Raw genomic sequence first — 17,845 nt, 5'->3', positions numbered from 1 at the left:
AGAGGAAGATAATTTCAACAGATGGAAACACCATGCTTGAATTACCATTCAAACTCTAGGAATAAAATACCATTTGGATAGATCTAGGGCACTAACTTGGTTTGAATTAGTTTTCAAACCCACTTCTAATACAATAGTCAAAGCAATTGCTACACAATCAACAAAAAAGACTCTTGCATGAGTGAACATGGTAGAAATATAACCATTCATGTGATTCTTCCTAAATTTATGTTTTTAGGAGAATTGATTTCATAACATATATTAATGCAAAAAAAATGGTTTTAGAAGGGAGGTGGTGATACAGGTCTAGTCAAAGTTGGACAACACCGACCATCCCATTGATGGACAAATTAGCTATTGCCAACTGACCAAATTTGCTATTGCCAACTGACCAATTAATAGATTAATTGTCCGCTAACTAGCCAACCAACCAACCCTAACCAACTGCTAATCGAATAACCCCAAACGACACTGGTGTATACACCATGCTACTGCCAACCGACAAAACCAATGATCATCGATCAACCCCTGCCGAACTTCGACTAACCACTGATCATCCATTTGACTATTTATCCTTGGTTCTCGCTAGTATACACTAAACTCAACCGCTACCGACCAATAGAGCAACCAAGCAGCGACTGATAGACCCTACAACAAATGCCGGTGAAACAACTTCAACCAACTTTCAAAAGACGACGTTGGTAAATAGATCATTGACTAAATGATATCTAACTAACCTCGACAGGCCCAAACTTTCGCTAGCCGATATTGGATGATCCCTTTAGCCGTGGCTAGGGGTGGAAACAGGTCAGGTCAGGACAGGCTTTGTTCTTAACAGGTCTGCCCTGTCATGTAGTTACTTGGCCTGCAGCCTGTTATAGGCTCTTTATAAAGTACTAGGCTTGACCTGTTATTCAGTCTGGCCTGGTCTGAAGCCTGTTAAAAGGTCTGATAATTTTTTCTTTTACAAAAATAAAAATATTATTTAAAAAATTCAATTTTTATTAAAAATATTTATATGTAATATGTCATATTTAATATTTACAAGAATTTTTAATATTTTAAAGTATTTAAAATATACAAAAATATTTATAATAAAATATAATAAATTTAAAATATCTCATAATTTTGTTAATAATAAAAATTATTTATATATTTAATTATGTTTTAACAAGTCCATGCAGACCTGACAGGCCAATAAGACTAATTAGTGAACCTGGGCATGACCTATTAACATATTAAAACTACTAAAAGAGTCCGAACCTGTGCCTCTTTTATAACAGGTCAGGCCAAATACAGGTCAAGCTACAGTTCCCTGACAGGTCGTCTGGCCTTTTTCCACCCATAGCCGTGGCCCAAGTCAAAGTAGCGCAAAGCCACAAATAATGTTTTATTTTAAAAAATGAACAATAAAAAATAAATTATTTTGTAATATTATTACTTTTTTATGACTATATAATAATATCAATGACATAGATAGTAGTTTTATTTAAATTTTTTTTAAATCAAATGGTTCCATTTTATTTTTTTTCTTGACAATTTATAATTCGACATTATTCCTACTAATTTACATCCAAATAAAAGGATAGATGTTAATAAAACTCAACTTTTGATGTTATTTATATATTATTAAAATCATCCATCATGTATTTATGTACAAATAAATGTGTAATCTAATTTATTTTTAATATGTATCTTATATTTCAATGTGTATTCTATCCTAGTGGCTAATTTTGATGACTGATTTTAATGTACACCTATCATAGTTGATATATATATTACCAAATCAACCACTCATAACATATATATCTATACTACTTTTACAGGGGTCCTGAACATGTTGAGGAACCATTAACATCAGAAAATTCTATTACGGCACGGCTGCAACACTTTGGAAATGAAAAAATGTTATCCTTGACTTTCTCCATATCAATATCTGAATAGCGTAGCCAAAATGCTGCTGATATAATCATCCTCTCCAACACTGCTGCATTACCCATCACAAACTTAACAAGAGAAATTTCGTGTTCATGCACATTAAATCCATTAAACTGAAAAACTCTGAGGCTTGAAAGAAAGCACTGAGGCACTGATGATGCATAAGACATTGCATCTTTGTTTGAGTCATGAGATACTCCCTGAAAATTATGTAGGTACAATTTAGCCACAAATTCATCATTTACATTATATGCAACAAAAGCTTAAAAAAGAAACAATAGAATTTGAATTTTTTGTGTTGATTTTCTTTTGACCAGCATCACCCTTAAGATTCAACGAGCTTAACATCCTTGTTAGCACTTATAATGAATGAAGCCACTTATATTAATTGTGGTTCAAGAGAATAAAGTAATCACTTAATGCAGCACTTTTCAATATTAAGCTAGCAAGAGTATATAGACTTACATTGAGTAAAACAAGAGTGTTAAGAATTGGGGAGTTGTGGAGTAATTTCGACAGGGCTTCATCGGTAACCTCGTTTAGTTGAAGATAAGTCAGCCTTCCAAAGGTAGGAAGATGGGTAAATATGTCATTGGAATGCATAAGAACCTGTATGGCAAGGCGAAATTTGATCAAACACACAGCTAAAAAAAATTCCGAAGGGCAAAGCTATTATTCATAGACACAGTAGTAGACAAAAAGCTTCATTGCAATACATAATTACAAGAAAACATTTTTATGTCATTACCAAAAGTAGATCCTCTAAATTAGAAAAATCTATTTAGTGTGAATTTTCACCATCAATTGTTATGGTGAAAATCTACACTTCATATGTTGAAGTAGCTTTTCCAACTAAGAGAATTCTCGGCAATTGCAAACAAATATCTATAAAAATGTTTGCTTTCTAAAAATCTACTTGATCATTGTGGGATCTGTAGTAAGACCCACATTGTCAATTAACGGTAGAATTTACACTTGACAGTTGGCATAATCAAGTGAATTTTTCAACTGAGATAATCAGCTTCTATTATATTCACATAAAAAATGTTATGTATATACAAAAAATCAATCACTATGTATTTGTATATAAATATATGTGTTGTTTAATTCCTTTTTAATGTTTATTTTATATTTTATCATGTATTCTATATGAGTGGCTAATTTAGTAACTGATTTTTAGTATACATGCAGGCATGATTGATATTTATATATCTTTAAAACCAAGTATACCTTATAAAATAATAACTTCAGTAGTTCCACTTGATGAATTTGACTGAGAAGCTTATGTGCTTGAAACCCTAAACTTTCCATCATGTCTTTTTTGTCTTCATCAACAACAATCACGACAGAAGCATCACAAACCGAGGATGAATCCAATAGAATGATATCTAGTTCAAGATCACCCTCATAAGAGAACTCTTTTAGACAAGGAGCAAAGATCTTGATGGAGGATTTACATGATTCATTAGAAATAGAAGAATAACAAAGTGCCAAGGAAAACTTTTCAAGCAGAGGTGCTTGAATACTAATACCCTGCATAGTTAACCACTCACATGCTCTAGCTTCAAACACTTTCAGAACTGGGAAATTAAGTACTATATCTTCTGAGAAAATGGATGAATCGCTCTCTAATCTGACCCCGGAGATGTTAAGGTTTCGAAGATTCGGAAAACAAGCATAGATTGGAACATTTAGAGTGCATCTAACTTTAAGGTCTAATTGTACTAGAGTGTCACATTTAAAGAAGGAATGTGACGAAAATTGAACTTTGCCAGCATACTGAATATGAAGCTTCTGGATTCTTCTATCTAAGACAGTGGAGATCCATTCACTAACTTGTTTTGAATCATAGCTATATCTTGTTAAACAAAGAGAGAAGTTAGTGATGCTTGAATTTGCTAGATGGTGAAGAAGTACTTTGTTCACAAAATTCACAAACTGTTCTTTCTTCAGAATCTTTCCATAACAAGGCAAACTGTCACTGAAACATAGAGAGGTGATGGATTTCCAAACATGAATCCACCTTTGAGATAACACACAAGTTTGAATTGCTTCTATGGTTGGAAGGAAAGAGAGGATTTGACCAAGTGTGCTTTCATGTAATGTGCTGATTATGTCTTTGGAATCAGTCACTTCTGTTTCTTTTATAACAATCTTCTGAGTTTGATTGCTTGAATCCATGATTATGAAGTACTACTACCTGCTACATGATATGTCAAGGTTCAACAATGGTCTAAAAAAGTAAAAAAAAAAAAAAAAACAGCAATCAAGCTGCATTTGTTTACGGAATATAGGATCACCGAAACACAAAATCATATTTGACAGAAAAGACATGAACATATCTGTTTTGAAACAATAAATTAATGTATTTTGTATCATTCTAAACTGAAAAGACACATAAACTCTAATAAGAAATATAACTTTTTTCCTTTTATTATTCTTATCAATTTTTTTTAATTATATTTTTCTTATTGAATTTTGTGTGTAAAAGAAAATGAGAGTAAATTAAATTTTTATAATTTTTTTTATATATAGTTTTTTTTTAATCGAAGACAGGGAGACTCAAATATGCGACCTCTTAGTGGAGTATAGAGAGATTGTCATTTGAACTATATCTTATTGACTTTTTATATATATAGTTTATTATCAAATAAAATATAATTATATAATTTTTATATTTCTGTTTTTTATTTTCGGTGTCTTATTTTATTTTGTTTCCAACCAAATACAGTCTAACAGAACTTTACATTGTCTATAACCCAATATCATAAATTCCCAATATGATTCCAAGTCTTCCAAATTGAATGGTATTCTTGGTTTTAGTTTCTTAATTTTGTAAATCTTTTTTATTTTCTACAATGAGCCTGGAACAGAATGGGTGTAGTAAGAATGTAAGATATAATCAAGAGATTGCTGAATATATAATAAAAATTAAAAACCGCAACTTACATTCATAATAAAACAGAGGCTTAGCAAATAGAACTTTTTTTTTTTTGGTGACTGAAAAAACAAAGAAACAGCAGAAACAAGAAAAACAGAACACAGGGAAAGTCCCTATCTGACTAGCAGCATGAGAATCCTTGTGACTAAGCAATTAGAACTCTAGAAATTAGAAGTATGAAATCCCACTCTATTTTTTTAAATAAAAGGTAAAATACATTTCAGTTTCGAACGTTTGGACAGAAATAAAATATTTTAAATCTTAAGAATAAAAAACAGTCTTTAAAGGTGGTATAGAAAGAAAAAGCTACCATATGTATAGAAATTGAAGCAGATGAATAAGGTGGTAATGATGACTAACCGAATTGCACGGAAGGTTAGAGCATTGATAGCCACCGGCCGGACGAGTTCTTTTACGCTTGTTGAACTTCTGATAAAGAAACAAAGTAAAAAGTTTAATTTAGGTTATCAATTTATCATTTTCAGCTTAAATAAGTAGCAAGTTGCAAAAAAAAGAAAAAGGGTAGCAAGTTGGAATGGACGTTATTGGTGTTAGCTGTTACCTACTTAATTAGTTAATTGTACAATAAGGTGCAAATGGAGCCACGTCCATTACGGCGTGACATTAATGAAGATGACAATCACTGGTAGGTATGGAGTTAGTTGACACGTGAATAGACGACCGTTACGTATACATATTCAGATAAACCTCTAAGGTAAGTTCAGATACACTTAACACTTATTCAGAGAAAAAAAAAAGACTATCAAAACCGTGTCTAATTTTTTAAGATGCTCAAAAAAATAACTTTAAATTTTGTAATTAGTAAGGCATTTATATATATATTTCAAAATTTTTTAAAAATATTTAAATAACCATTTAAAAAGTACAAAAAAATCAGGTCAAATTAAAATTCAATTTTTATAATCTTTTCATTCTTTTAAAGTATTTTTGGCTATTGACTAAAACTTGCAAAAAAAAAAAAAAAGAAAATCATTTAGTATCTCATTTTTATACCAAACTTGCAAAAATTTATATAAAAATTTAATCGTTAAATTACTTTTTGAAAATATATATTTAACGTCATAAAAAATAAGATGTATTTTTGTTAATATTTTGAAAAAATAGGGATAATTTTGATAATTTATCCAAAAAAATAATGATGAAACAAAAAAGGTACAAATTCATATTTCACATTTGACAGTTGTTTATTTAATTACCTTTTGGTGCTGACTTGATTTATTTTTTATTTTTTTATCATTTTCTTTTACAAAAGAATGGCATTTACTTAGTTAATTTATATTATTTTTAGTATTTTCTAAGATTTGGAAAAACAAAAGAAATTGTTACGAAATGTAAATTTTGAAAGAAAAAATTATAATATAAAGAAAAAAAATCTGAAATTGAGTACTAGGTTAGTAATTTATTTCTTTTTTTTTTCTTCCCTGAATCTCTTTATAGTAGTTTAATTTAAAAGTTTAAAATCAGGCCACACATATATTCGTGCATATGAAAAATATACTTATGAATCACATGCCAACAAGACTACAAGAGAAATTTTTAGTTTGTGCTTTTTATTTTTATTTTTTTTATTTTCACCAATTTACCAAAAAATAAAAAATAAAGTCCCAACAACCATTATAAATAACGAACAAATTCAACAAACTAAAAGGATATTACGGTATTAGAGAACGAACCACCAAGGGATCAGCTTAAGAGCTTAAGGCATACACACATGGACCACAAATTAAATGCCACCCACCATTGACTTTAAGTTATGCCTTTAATAATTCAACTTAGCTACCTCGAAAAGATTGGATGAAATGTAATTTCTCATAATTGATAAGATAAAATGTAATTTCTCTTCATCATATATTTTTTAAGCAAAATTGAAAGATTCCTTAAGACATGTAAGTTGGATATTGATAGAATTTGTGTATGAGGATTGAGGAGTAAAATTGCATGTGAAAATAAATTTTGTAGAATTGTATTATTGTTTGTTATTAATTATTGATATAAAAGTAGTATTTATACAAAAAAAATTATTTTTTTAAGAAGATAACATACTCTTCTTGATAATTAATCAAATTAATTTTACTATTATTCTTTTATTATACTGGTATCATTATCAGCCCCTCAAAGTTAAGGTGGCTTTAAGAATAATCTTAAGTTTGGTACTAAATTTTGTGAATAAATTTAAGAAAATAGACTTTGTAAATATATCAACTATCTGGTCAATGGCTCTTATATGTACCACATGTAGTTTATGTTGATTTACTCTATCTTTCACAAAGTGTAGATCAAACTCAAAATGTTTGGTTTTGCTATGCAAAATTGGATTTACGGATAAGAGGACAGCATTTTCATTGTCACAGTATAAAATTGGTGTTAATGTAATCTTCACTCTCAATTCTTGTAATAGATTTTGGATCCAAATAACTTCTAAGTCTGCGGCAGTAAGAGCACAGTATTCGTCCTCCGTGCTTGATCTATTAACGGATGCTTACTTCTGACTTGACCATGAGACAAGATTTGATTCTATATAAATGCAATAACCACACGTAGAACGACGGTCATCCAAATCCAAACCCCAATCAGAGCCTGCAAAAGCAAATAAATGTAAGTCATTGCTAGCATGAAATACAAGATCATGAGTAATAGTTCCAGAGAGGTAACGTAATAATCTCTTAACACATTTTCAATGACTAATGAGAGGTCTCTGCATATATTGACACAATTTATTTACCAAAAAAGTTATGTCAAGACGGGTGAGAGTAGCATATTGAAGGGAGTCCATGATCGACTTATAAAGAGAAGAATTTTTAAATTTATTCTCTCCATTTTTGGACAACTTAACATAGGTAGTCATGAGTATAGAAACCGCTTTAGATTCTTTCATGCCCACTCTTTGAAGAAGGTCACTAATATATTTCATTTGAGAAAGGTGGACAGCACCAGATTCTAATTTGTTTTCCTCTATTCCTAGGAAGAAGCTAAATTTACCTAGGTCTTTGAGAAAAAAGACATTGTTTAATTGATCAATAGTCGACTGTATGGCTTTTGAATTATTTCCAGTAATTAGTATATTAGCAACATAAACAAGGATATATAAATTAAGATCACCATCATGTTTAGTAAATAAAGAAAAATCTGACCTGATTTTGATGAATCCAAATTGTGTTAGAGTAGAAGAAAGTTTAAGAAATTATGATCTTGGAGCTTGCTTGAGTCCATATAAAGACTTGTGTAATTTATAAACCTGGGCAGCATCACCTTGTATAAAGCCTGGTGGTTATTTCATAAAAACAAGTTCATTCAAATTTCCATTAAAAAATGAATTGTTAAAATCAAATTGACGAATTTGTCATTGATTTTTCAATGTAATTGTAAGAATAACCCGAATAGTTGTAAGTTTGATAATGGGAACAAAAACTTAATCATAGTCAATGCTCTCTATTTTATAATTTTCTTTAGCAACTAATCTTGCCTTATACTTCATGATTGCACCATTTGAATGGCGTTTAATGACAAATAGCCATCTACAGCCTATCACTTTAGTGTTTATAGGTGCAGCAACAATAGATCATGTATTGGTCTTGTATAGAGCATTTAGTTTTTCAATCATTACTTGATGCCAATGTTTAGATTGTAAAGTTTGAGTCACATTAGAGAGAATTTTATTAATCAAATCAAGTTGAGGAGTTACCAATGTGTGATATAACTTGGGTTTTCTAATACCCGATTTCAATCTAGTTTGCATAACATGATTTTTGGGTTTAATATGAGTTTTAGGTGCATTACCAAATTTTATCTCGATATCTGAGACAGGAATACTACTAGGATGAAGTTTATTATTAGAAAAAGAAGGATTAGATAAGGACGGTGGGGTGTAGTTGGTGTAGGTAAATTATGAGAAGAATCAGGAAATAAATTAAGGGTTGAATTAGATGGTACAATGGAGGTGGCAGTGCCCAAAGAAAAAACAAGAGAAGTATGGAAAAAATAGGTTCTGATCTCAGAAGCAGAATCAGTGGAGAATAATTTTGCATAAGAAAAGCGTTGCTAATAAAAAATCACATGGCAAGTGATAATGATTTTGCCAGACTTTGTAAGGCATTTATATCTTTTATAGTGAGGAGCATATCCAAAAAAAACTGATAATTGAGATTTGAAATTTAATTTTATTTGAGAATAAAATTTTAAGCATGGAAAGCATGCACAACTAAACACTCGCAAAAATTCATAATCTAGTTTTTTAGAGTGCAAAAGTTCAAAAGGAGTTACCAAGTTTGTATTGGGAGATGGAAGACAATTGATGATGTATGTGGCTGAGAGGAAAGTGTCATCCCAGTGAATTAAGAGAAGATATGTTGTAGCAAGTATTACCAAACCAGTCTCTGTGATGTGGCGATGCTTGCGCTCAGCCCTTCCATTTTGTTGATGTGTATATGGGCAAGAATACATGTGCTCAATGCCTTGATCAACGAGATATTGTGTAAAAGTTTGTGACAAATACTCGCGCCCATGATCAGTTTAAAATTGCTTAAGCTTGAAACCTGTATGCTTCTCTAACATAGTTTTATATTGCAAGAAAATCTGAAAAACTTGAGACTTTGAATGCAGCAAATATATATAAGTATACCTACTAAAGGCATCAACAAAAGAGATATAATAATTGAAACCATGATATAAAGTTACCGGAGCAGGCCCCCATAAATATGAGTAAACCATATTTAAATGAGCAGTGTAATTATATTTATCAAGATTAAAAGGAAGAAGATGCATCTTTGTATTGCAACAAAATTCACACACATTAGATGGAACAATATTAAAAGAGACATGCATATTTCATTTATTCATTACACTTAGAACTGTTTTTGAGGCATAATGGCATAATCGATGGTGCCACAACTTATAAGGATCAAATTTTGCAAGAAACACCCTAGGTACATGATTACTAGAATTCATATTAGAGGAAATATTATTTGGACTAGAAGAAGGCACAACAACATGTTTAAACACATAAATTTCTTGTCTAGGTGTTCTTCGGAATAGAACCTCCTGAGTTTTTTAAGATTTAATAAGGCAAAAATCGGCATGAAATTCAAAATAACAATTGTTATCAGCTGCAAATTTTCTTACACTAATAAGATTGTGTGCAATGTCAGGTGAATGTAAGAGTTTATCCAACAAGAAAGTTCTATGGTATCAAGATTAATCAAATAATTTTTATCATAGTGTGTAATACTCACACCTTTACCATTACCTAACATAATTTGTTCTGAGCCATTATATTCAGATGACATAGTAGATTCTAAGCATCACCAGTGACATGATGGCTAGCAGCAATATCAAGTAGCCACATTGAATCAGAAAATGTTGAAGGAGTAGCCAAATATGTTCTGGAATTATGAAAAGTGGATGGTGGAGGTGATGGAGCCTGATATGCAGATTGAGATAGATTCAGGATAGATTGTTGAGAAGAAGAATCAAATCGGTAAAAACAAGTCATTACGGTATGGCCAAATCGATAACACACTTAACACCAAGGTCGTTGATCAAAATTGAAAAATTTGCTAGCACAAGAGAATCTTCCACCGCATCCTCTGCGTCCTTCAAAGGGTGGTCTTGAAGATCCTCTACCAAATTGATCTTGTGTATGGGTATAATTTGCATGAACTACACCTAATTTAGTTTTTCTAAATCTTTCAAACATTACTTCATGTGCTAGTAATAAGCCTTCAATCTCAATCAAAGAAAGTGAATCAGATTTAGTCATGGAGGATATGTATAATGCATACTTCTCATTTAGAGCTTCGGTTATGGCTGTGACATGATCATCAAGAGATAATACATGTCTATAAGAGGTCAAAGCATCAACAATTTCTCTAATCTGTTTGAGATATTCTTTTACAGAAAGACCTTGCTTGCGAATTGTCTTAAGTTGAGCACTTAATTGTTGAACACGAATCTTGAACACTTTAGCGAAGTAATCTTGAATCTTTGTCCATACTTGATGAGCATAAGCACAATCTAACATTTGGTTTTTGAATGAATTATTAATGGAGCTTAGAAGCCACGTCATGAGGCTGTTATCTTTCACTTTCCATTCGGTATAAGCAGTAGATTCACTTCTAGCAAGACGTGCAGCCTCACTATCAATTTGAGTTAGAATTTTAGTTGTATCAAGATGATTACCTAATCTTTTTGCATTGGTTACATGGAGAGCCAATTGCTGCCATGTGCGATGGGTATTTTCATTGAGTTTGTAAATGGTGGGAATTGATAGGTTGATAGAGGAAGAAGAGATGGTGGATGAGAAAGGAATTAAAGCAGCCATGAATCTTGAAACTAAACTCTGATACCATGATAGAATTTGTGTATGAAGAGTAAAATTGCATGTGAAAATAAATTCTGCAGAGTTGTATTATTACTTGTTACTAGTTACTGATATAAAAGTAGTATTTATATAAAAGATATTTTCTATTTCTTCAGAAAGACAGCACATTCTTCTTGATAACTAACCAAACTAATCTTGCCACTATTCTTGTATTATACTGGTATCATTATCAAATATTAAGAATGTTAAATAGAAAGTGAATAACAAATAAAAAATACTATTCAGATAAGTATTTGTTACCGTTTTTTTTCATTTTGTCAACCCACACCTTCTTTATATAATACATATTTTTTGAATATTTTTTAATAAAATCTTTTAAATATTTTTCTTACTCTCACTTTTTTTTATTATTTTTATCCAACTTTTCAACTAAATATCTAATTTCGCTACTCTTTTTATATAACATTTTCACTTTTTCTCTTTTTGATTTTTTTTAACCGAAAATTATTATTTGTGCACTATTATCTTCTTCCAACAAAAAATAAAATTTTATTCAATAAAAATAAATATCAAGAACTAACTTTAATTAACTAACATAAGTAATTTTTTATTTATTATAACATTTATTTTTTAATTCTCTTGATAGTTTAAGGTTTAAGATTAAAATTTATAATTTAAATTTAATTTCATGCAATAATTTTATACTGTCATTTAATTAGATTTATATATTTAGATAACTTTTTAAATAGTTAGTTTCAAAATTTGTTATTTTTATTAATACATGACAAATTTCTTTTACACTGAATCAGTATATAAAAGTTAAATTCTTAGAATTTAGAGTTTAAAATTTAGAATTTAAAATTTATGATTTATAATTTAAGATAAAAAATAATTTTAAAAAAATTTGAATAATATTTTTTGAGTTTAAAAAATAATAATCATATTTTTAGTAAAAACAATTAAACACATTATATTTAGTTGAATTAAAAATTTAAAATTCTTTGAAGTGTGTTGTATTGTGTAGGCTCATAATAAGGATTAATATGTTAAATATCGAACTAAACTTAGTCCAAAAAAGACTATTAAAAAAAGCTTAATGCTGCTAATTTTTAGGCAAACGAATTAGAGACTGCACTACATCAAACATTGCTGAACTTCACAAGCAAACAAACAAGTTCAGTTCAAACTGAAATGAAGAAGTGCTTCATTTTTTGATGAAGCACCAAAGAGGAACACGCGGAAAAAGCGAAATATTATTAGAGGCTAAGTCAAATCAACGAAGTCAAAATCAAACCTTTAAGTTAAGGATGTTCAAAAGAAAAAGGTAAAGTCAATTTACCATTTTTGTGCACACACAATAGCTTGTTGTAGCTCCTTTAGAGAAGAAACACTATTCGAGTAAGAAGAAGAGAAATGGAGGTTATTTTTTCTGATTCACATCCAAGGATTAAAAATAAAACTTGGGGCCAAAACACAATATTGAGAGTGTTGATTTGACAAGCCCATTAAAGGTCTCATGACCAAGTCACTGCTACTGTCCGTCTCTCTTCTGCGACATTCAACTTTGATTTTCAACCTTGATTTTCTGCTTTAATTTTTTGGGAGAAGAAGAAGAACTCATCTGGTTCAATGCTTAAGGTATTGACTCTTACCTCTAATCAAGCTTTAGAGACATTACCCCATACATAAAGGGGGTAATCAACCAAAGATTGAAGCAAGGAGAGAGAACCCACAAATCTGAATCTATTCAGCACCCTCACCACTTAAGTCTGAAGTTTTGAAAGAAATACACATACACTAAAGGGAACATTCCGTCAAGATGAAAGAAAACATTAGAGAGTTTTAAAATCGAGTTATGCTTTATAGCTTTTAAGCTATTTTATTTGTTCTCCTTCATGTTTTTTTATTGAATATTCTGGTTCTTAAGCTTTATTTTTCTTTGTTTCATTCGATGGAAAAAGGAATAATTGTGAGAATTTAGAAAAAGCCATTAATGAAAAAGGCAAAGAGGATTAAGTTTGGAGAAAAGCAATAAATTATGTCACTTTCTTTTGTAATCATGTCATGTTTTGTTTCTTGTATCTAAAAGGTATCCTTTACTAAGTTGGATGAGCATTTAGTGTAGAAAATCTAGAGAGTGAATCTAGTTAAATCAGGATTAGTTAGAAGTTTAATTTGTCCCTAATAAAATTAGGAAGAATCCTTGAAAATAGATATAAATAAATCCTTAAAAAAATAGTGAAAATTCTATTATTGTTGTGGTGGATACTGAATATAGGCCACATTATACAAGGTGGTTGAAATAGAATATATGGTTGTGTATTCTTCTCTTCTCTACTCTGTTCATGGTTCATTCATTATGAGACAAAAATAATTTGTCTCTTGTATATTTCATATCACAGATACAACAAAATTTATTTTTAGTGTTAAATTTAAAAGAACACAAAAAAAATCATATATTCAACCCCTTTTTATAAGTCATTAAAAATCTTTAATATTGATTCTCAAATTTAACTTATTGAATAACTCAAAGTATATATTAAGGTCTCTAATTAATACCAACGGTATAACAAGAGCCAAATTATAACACAAGCACATAATAAAATTAAATCTTATCGTTTTGCAGAAATTTTTTGGGATAACCAATTCAATGTTTTTATTTTTTATTTTTATTTTTTTATTTTTTTACGAAATCTTTTAGATGGATAGGTTAAGGATTAAATGTGGTAGATCAAATTTTTATTTAAAAATTTATTGCTAATTAATGAATTATTACATATCAAAAATTGGATTTAAATTTTTCAATACTCATTTAAGAGTTTAGGATTTAGAACTTATAATTATAATAGAATAATATTTTTGCTAATAATTTTATTGATTAGTTAGCATAACTGATTTTTTTATACGAAAAAACTAACCAAATTTCACTCACATTTTGTGATGAAACTAAAGTGAGAACACAAAAGATATTGCTAAATTGTAGAAAAAAATGCACATAGCATCATTAAAGTAGTGCGGATAATGATAGATGCATGTTAATTTCAAATGGTAGGAGGGGCTAAGGCACTGACAAGAACGGATTTTTAAATTTTGCCTTTTCAATCGGCAGGTAGCTAAATATATTATGCAATATTATATCATGCATGTTAACCCGTTAAAGAAGTGGGTTAAATATTTAATTTCGAATGCCTTGTTTTTAGGAGATATTCAATTAATGGTCTTTTTCACTTTCCTCCTCTTGATACTTTTTTTTTTTTGCATATTAGATAACTTTGATTAGCTAACTCTGAGTTTCTGATCTTTTTAATCTGAAATGTGTGTAGACTACAACAACTCTAATAGACTTATGAGACTGTTATAAAATATTAATTTTGATAAGTTATCAATGTACATTCAAAATAAATAAATACAATATTTACTAATCATATATATAATGATAGTAATTTTGAAAATCCAGCATTTATTGATACAGAAAAATATGATTGGATATTTACGTAGAATGTTTTGCTTTCATAATGGTTCAAGATAACAACAATTTTTCTTCAGTGTTTCTTTCAAAACTTCAGTATTTTTTTCTGGACATTTAATAACACCTAATATGTATTTTTTAGTTAATTACCTATTTTTGTGATGTTGATTATAATGCCATTTCATTTAGCTTATTATTGTTCTCTGGTCTTGCTCAATAGGTAATAATGGTAGATTTAAATATATACATATCCCTCTTTGATAAATAATTATGTAATATTATGTGATACATTTTTACCATACTTTGTTAGACATAAATTAACTTTAGGAATAAAATCGAATATAGGATGAGAGAGCTCTTCTCCCAAGTTTTGTTTCAACTCATGGAGAAGAATTAGGGTCAACGTTCTATGTCATTGATGAGCTCGATAATTGCTTGGTGCTAGAACTGAAAAGAAACAATGATCAGCTGCTATAATTGACACCTCATTTGAACAGATTAAATCTTTCTATTTTATCAATAGAGGGACATGTGTGCAATTTAAATATGTCAATTTCGAAAACATTTTTATTTCACCGTCAAATCACATAAACTAGTCCATCTAGATTTACCTTGATCCTAACTCATATGTGGCTGACTTAATGGACCCAGAAACACTTGATAATATATACAGAGTGTTCCACATAAAGTATAACAGGAATGGTGAACCCTCATCACCTGATGTGATGGTTCGGTCTGGGTCTGAATCATCTGATGATGAGTACTCATCAGACGGTGATGAAAATGATGATGAAGATGAGACACTGAAATGGGATGATCTTCATAATCCCATAGATTTGTGTGGTGCAAGCAATTCATCAATGGAGGTCAGCGAACAAAGTAATGAATCAAGCGAATTGTCTGACAACGAATAATGCTAAATGTAACTTCTTTTTTTCTTATCTTTTGCATTTTAATATCGTGGTACAGATCGATATCTTTTAATGTAGTGATTAACAAGTTTAAAATATCCTGAATCAGATACACTCCAAATGCTTATTAAGAGAAGACCGTCACAAATTCGGATTTGAGTCAATCTAGACTGGCAAGTTGATCTCAAAAGAGTGATTTTTTTTCTTGCAAACTTATTAAATATTCGTTCGGTATCTGTTATTCATTATATATGAAAATACTTTTTTTACCCTACCTATGAATCATTTATTGCAGTATCTACCCTGAAAATTTGTTGCACATCTTAAACTTTTTGGAGATGGTTCTGTTTGAAAGATCATTGATCCATCTTTCAACGTAAACAAGAGTGTATTCTTTTTTCACTTACTGAAAAGTGGAAGAAGAGATGGAGAATGAAAATTTGGGGTTGAATAGAAAGAATATTGTAGAGTATACAATTTAAAGAAAGGGGACAAGATTATCTTGAAACTCGACTCCCTACCAAACTGTCAGATAGAATTGTTGATTGAACGATCTTAGACCTTATAGAAAAAGGCCTCTATGTAGTACTCTGTGGGACACATATTTTAAATTATATGTTGAACTGTCTTAAAAATATTTTATTTTCTTATTAATGGACAAGTAATTATTTAGGTGGTTTAAAATTTTCTAGTATTATTTTTAAATATATATTATATTTTGGAATCTAAATTTTTTATGTTGTAAAATTTAAAAAATATATAATATGTAAACTTGTTATTTAATCTATATAATTTTTTATTATATGGTATAAATAATTGTTGTAAATAAATATGGAGTACTTGATTATATTTTTTCTTCTCTTATATTAATAATTAAATTAGTATGATCATTTTTTTTAAAATATAATATTAATATTAGATATGGTGTGAACTTTAGTCTCGTGCAAATAAATGCACGGTCTTTACGCTAGTTTAAATGAAAAGAGAAATTCTGAATAAATATTATTGGTTCAAATAAAAAGGAGGTTCCCATTTTTTTTTTTCGTTTCCGATTTTAGTATCTCTAAACGTCTAAAACGTTATCTTTTGGGAGTATTGTAATGGGCACTCTCAAATAGTCATATGTATCTAAAATTTGGAAATTTTAAATCTTGTTAGTCTTACGTTGCTTCTAATAAATGCAGAGATCATAAAACGGTTTTTCCACTGGCTCCTGTTGATTAATATTTAATAAACGGATCTTCCTTAACAAAATCTACGTTACATGTAACAGCAGAAAATCCTTTTAGTTCGAATAAATTTGTAGTTTAAATTATAATATAAATTTAATTTTGATATACCAAACCTGCTGTAAAATATTATTATTTAATTATATATATATATATATATATATATATATATTATTTACGTAATTAATATAAAAAATACTATTTTTAGTAACATGAAGTTATACAATTGGATCAATATATAAAACTTTTTATATTAGTATTGTATCAAAATTAAATTATATATTAAAATATACTTCAAATATTATATATTAATATACAAAAATATTTAATAATAAAAAATAATTAACTAAAAATAGTTAAAATTTATTTTATTTAATATTTATTAAATAAAATAAATTCTAATTATTTTTTTTATCTTTTTAATATTAGTATTATTATAATATATAATAACTATACTAATTATTTAGACATTATATTAATATACAAGAAGATAAATATATTTTTATTATTACTCATGTAATCAATATAAAAAGATACTATTTTTATTAACATAACATTATACAATTGGATCAATAAATAAAATTTTTTTATATCAACATTACATCAAAATTAAATTATATATATATATTAAAATATATTTCAAATATTTTATTAAATATAAAAATATTTGTTAACAAAAAATAATTAATCAAAAATAATTAAAATTTATCTTATTTAATATTTATTAATTATTATAATAATCAATAAATATTAAATAAAATAAATTTTTATTATTTTTTATCTTCTTAATATTACTATTATTGTAATATATAAGTATTCTAATTATTTAGATACTATATTACAATAATTAATAAATATTAAATAAAGTAAATTTTGATTTTTTTATCTTTCTAATATTACTATTATTGTAATATATAAGTATACTAATTATTTAGATACTAAATTAATATACTACACGGTAAATCTATTCTAACAGTATATATATACTCTCCATATGCATTATTCGCCTTAATCCGGATA

General features: G+C 28.7%; 1 protein-coding gene across 2 annotated transcripts; it reads right to left on the bottom strand.

Annotated features, from left to right (window-relative positions):
• Positions 1-1,596: 1,596 nt before the first annotated feature.
• LOC112703500 (F-box/FBD/LRR-repeat protein At3g14710) lies at positions 1,597-5,374 on the bottom strand. Of its 2 annotated transcripts, none has more exons than XM_025754977.3 (4): positions 5,240-5,374; positions 3,169-4,141; positions 2,404-2,547; positions 1,597-2,138 (listed from the first exon to the last, which is right to left on the bottom strand). In XM_025754977.3, the coding sequence occupies exons 2-4, from the start codon at positions 4,117-4,119 to the stop codon at positions 1,821-1,823; spliced, it is 1,413 nt and encodes a 470-aa protein (XP_025610762.1). In that variant the 5' UTR covers positions 4,120-4,141; positions 5,240-5,374; the 3' UTR covers positions 1,597-1,820. The 2 variants fall into 2 exon arrangements, with proteins under 2 accessions (XP_025610762.1, XP_025610761.1); XM_025754976.3 differs by having other exon boundaries at positions 3,169-4,138; positions 5,240-5,373.
• Between the last annotated feature and the right edge of the window lie 12,471 nt (positions 5,375-17,845).

This window comes from Arachis hypogaea, chromosome 7, assembly GCF_003086295.3.
Source record: "Arachis hypogaea cultivar Tifrunner chromosome 7, arahy.Tifrunner.gnm2.J5K5, whole genome shotgun sequence".
Classification (NCBI taxonomy): domain Eukaryota; kingdom Viridiplantae; phylum Streptophyta; class Magnoliopsida; order Fabales; family Fabaceae; genus Arachis; species Arachis hypogaea.
The sequence above is the reverse complement of the archived record's forward strand: the minus strand, read 5'-3'. Positions and strand labels throughout refer to the sequence as shown.

What these genes read in the sequence shown, in the direction of transcription:
- LOC112703500 (XM_025754977.3), bottom strand. Translation starts at nt 4,119, where the DNA reads ATGGATTCAAGCAATCAAACTCAGAAGATTGTTATAAAAGAAACAGAA. An exon ending in TGAAGTTATTATTTTATAAG is followed by an intron (nt 2,548 to 3,168) that starts GTATACTTGGTT and finishes CTTGCCATACAG; the next exon opens with GTTCTTATGCATTCCAATGA. An exon ending in ACACTCTTGTTTTACTCAAT is followed by an intron (nt 2,139 to 2,403) that starts GTAAGTCTATAT and finishes CATAATTTTCAG; the next exon opens with GGAGTATCTCATGACTCAAA.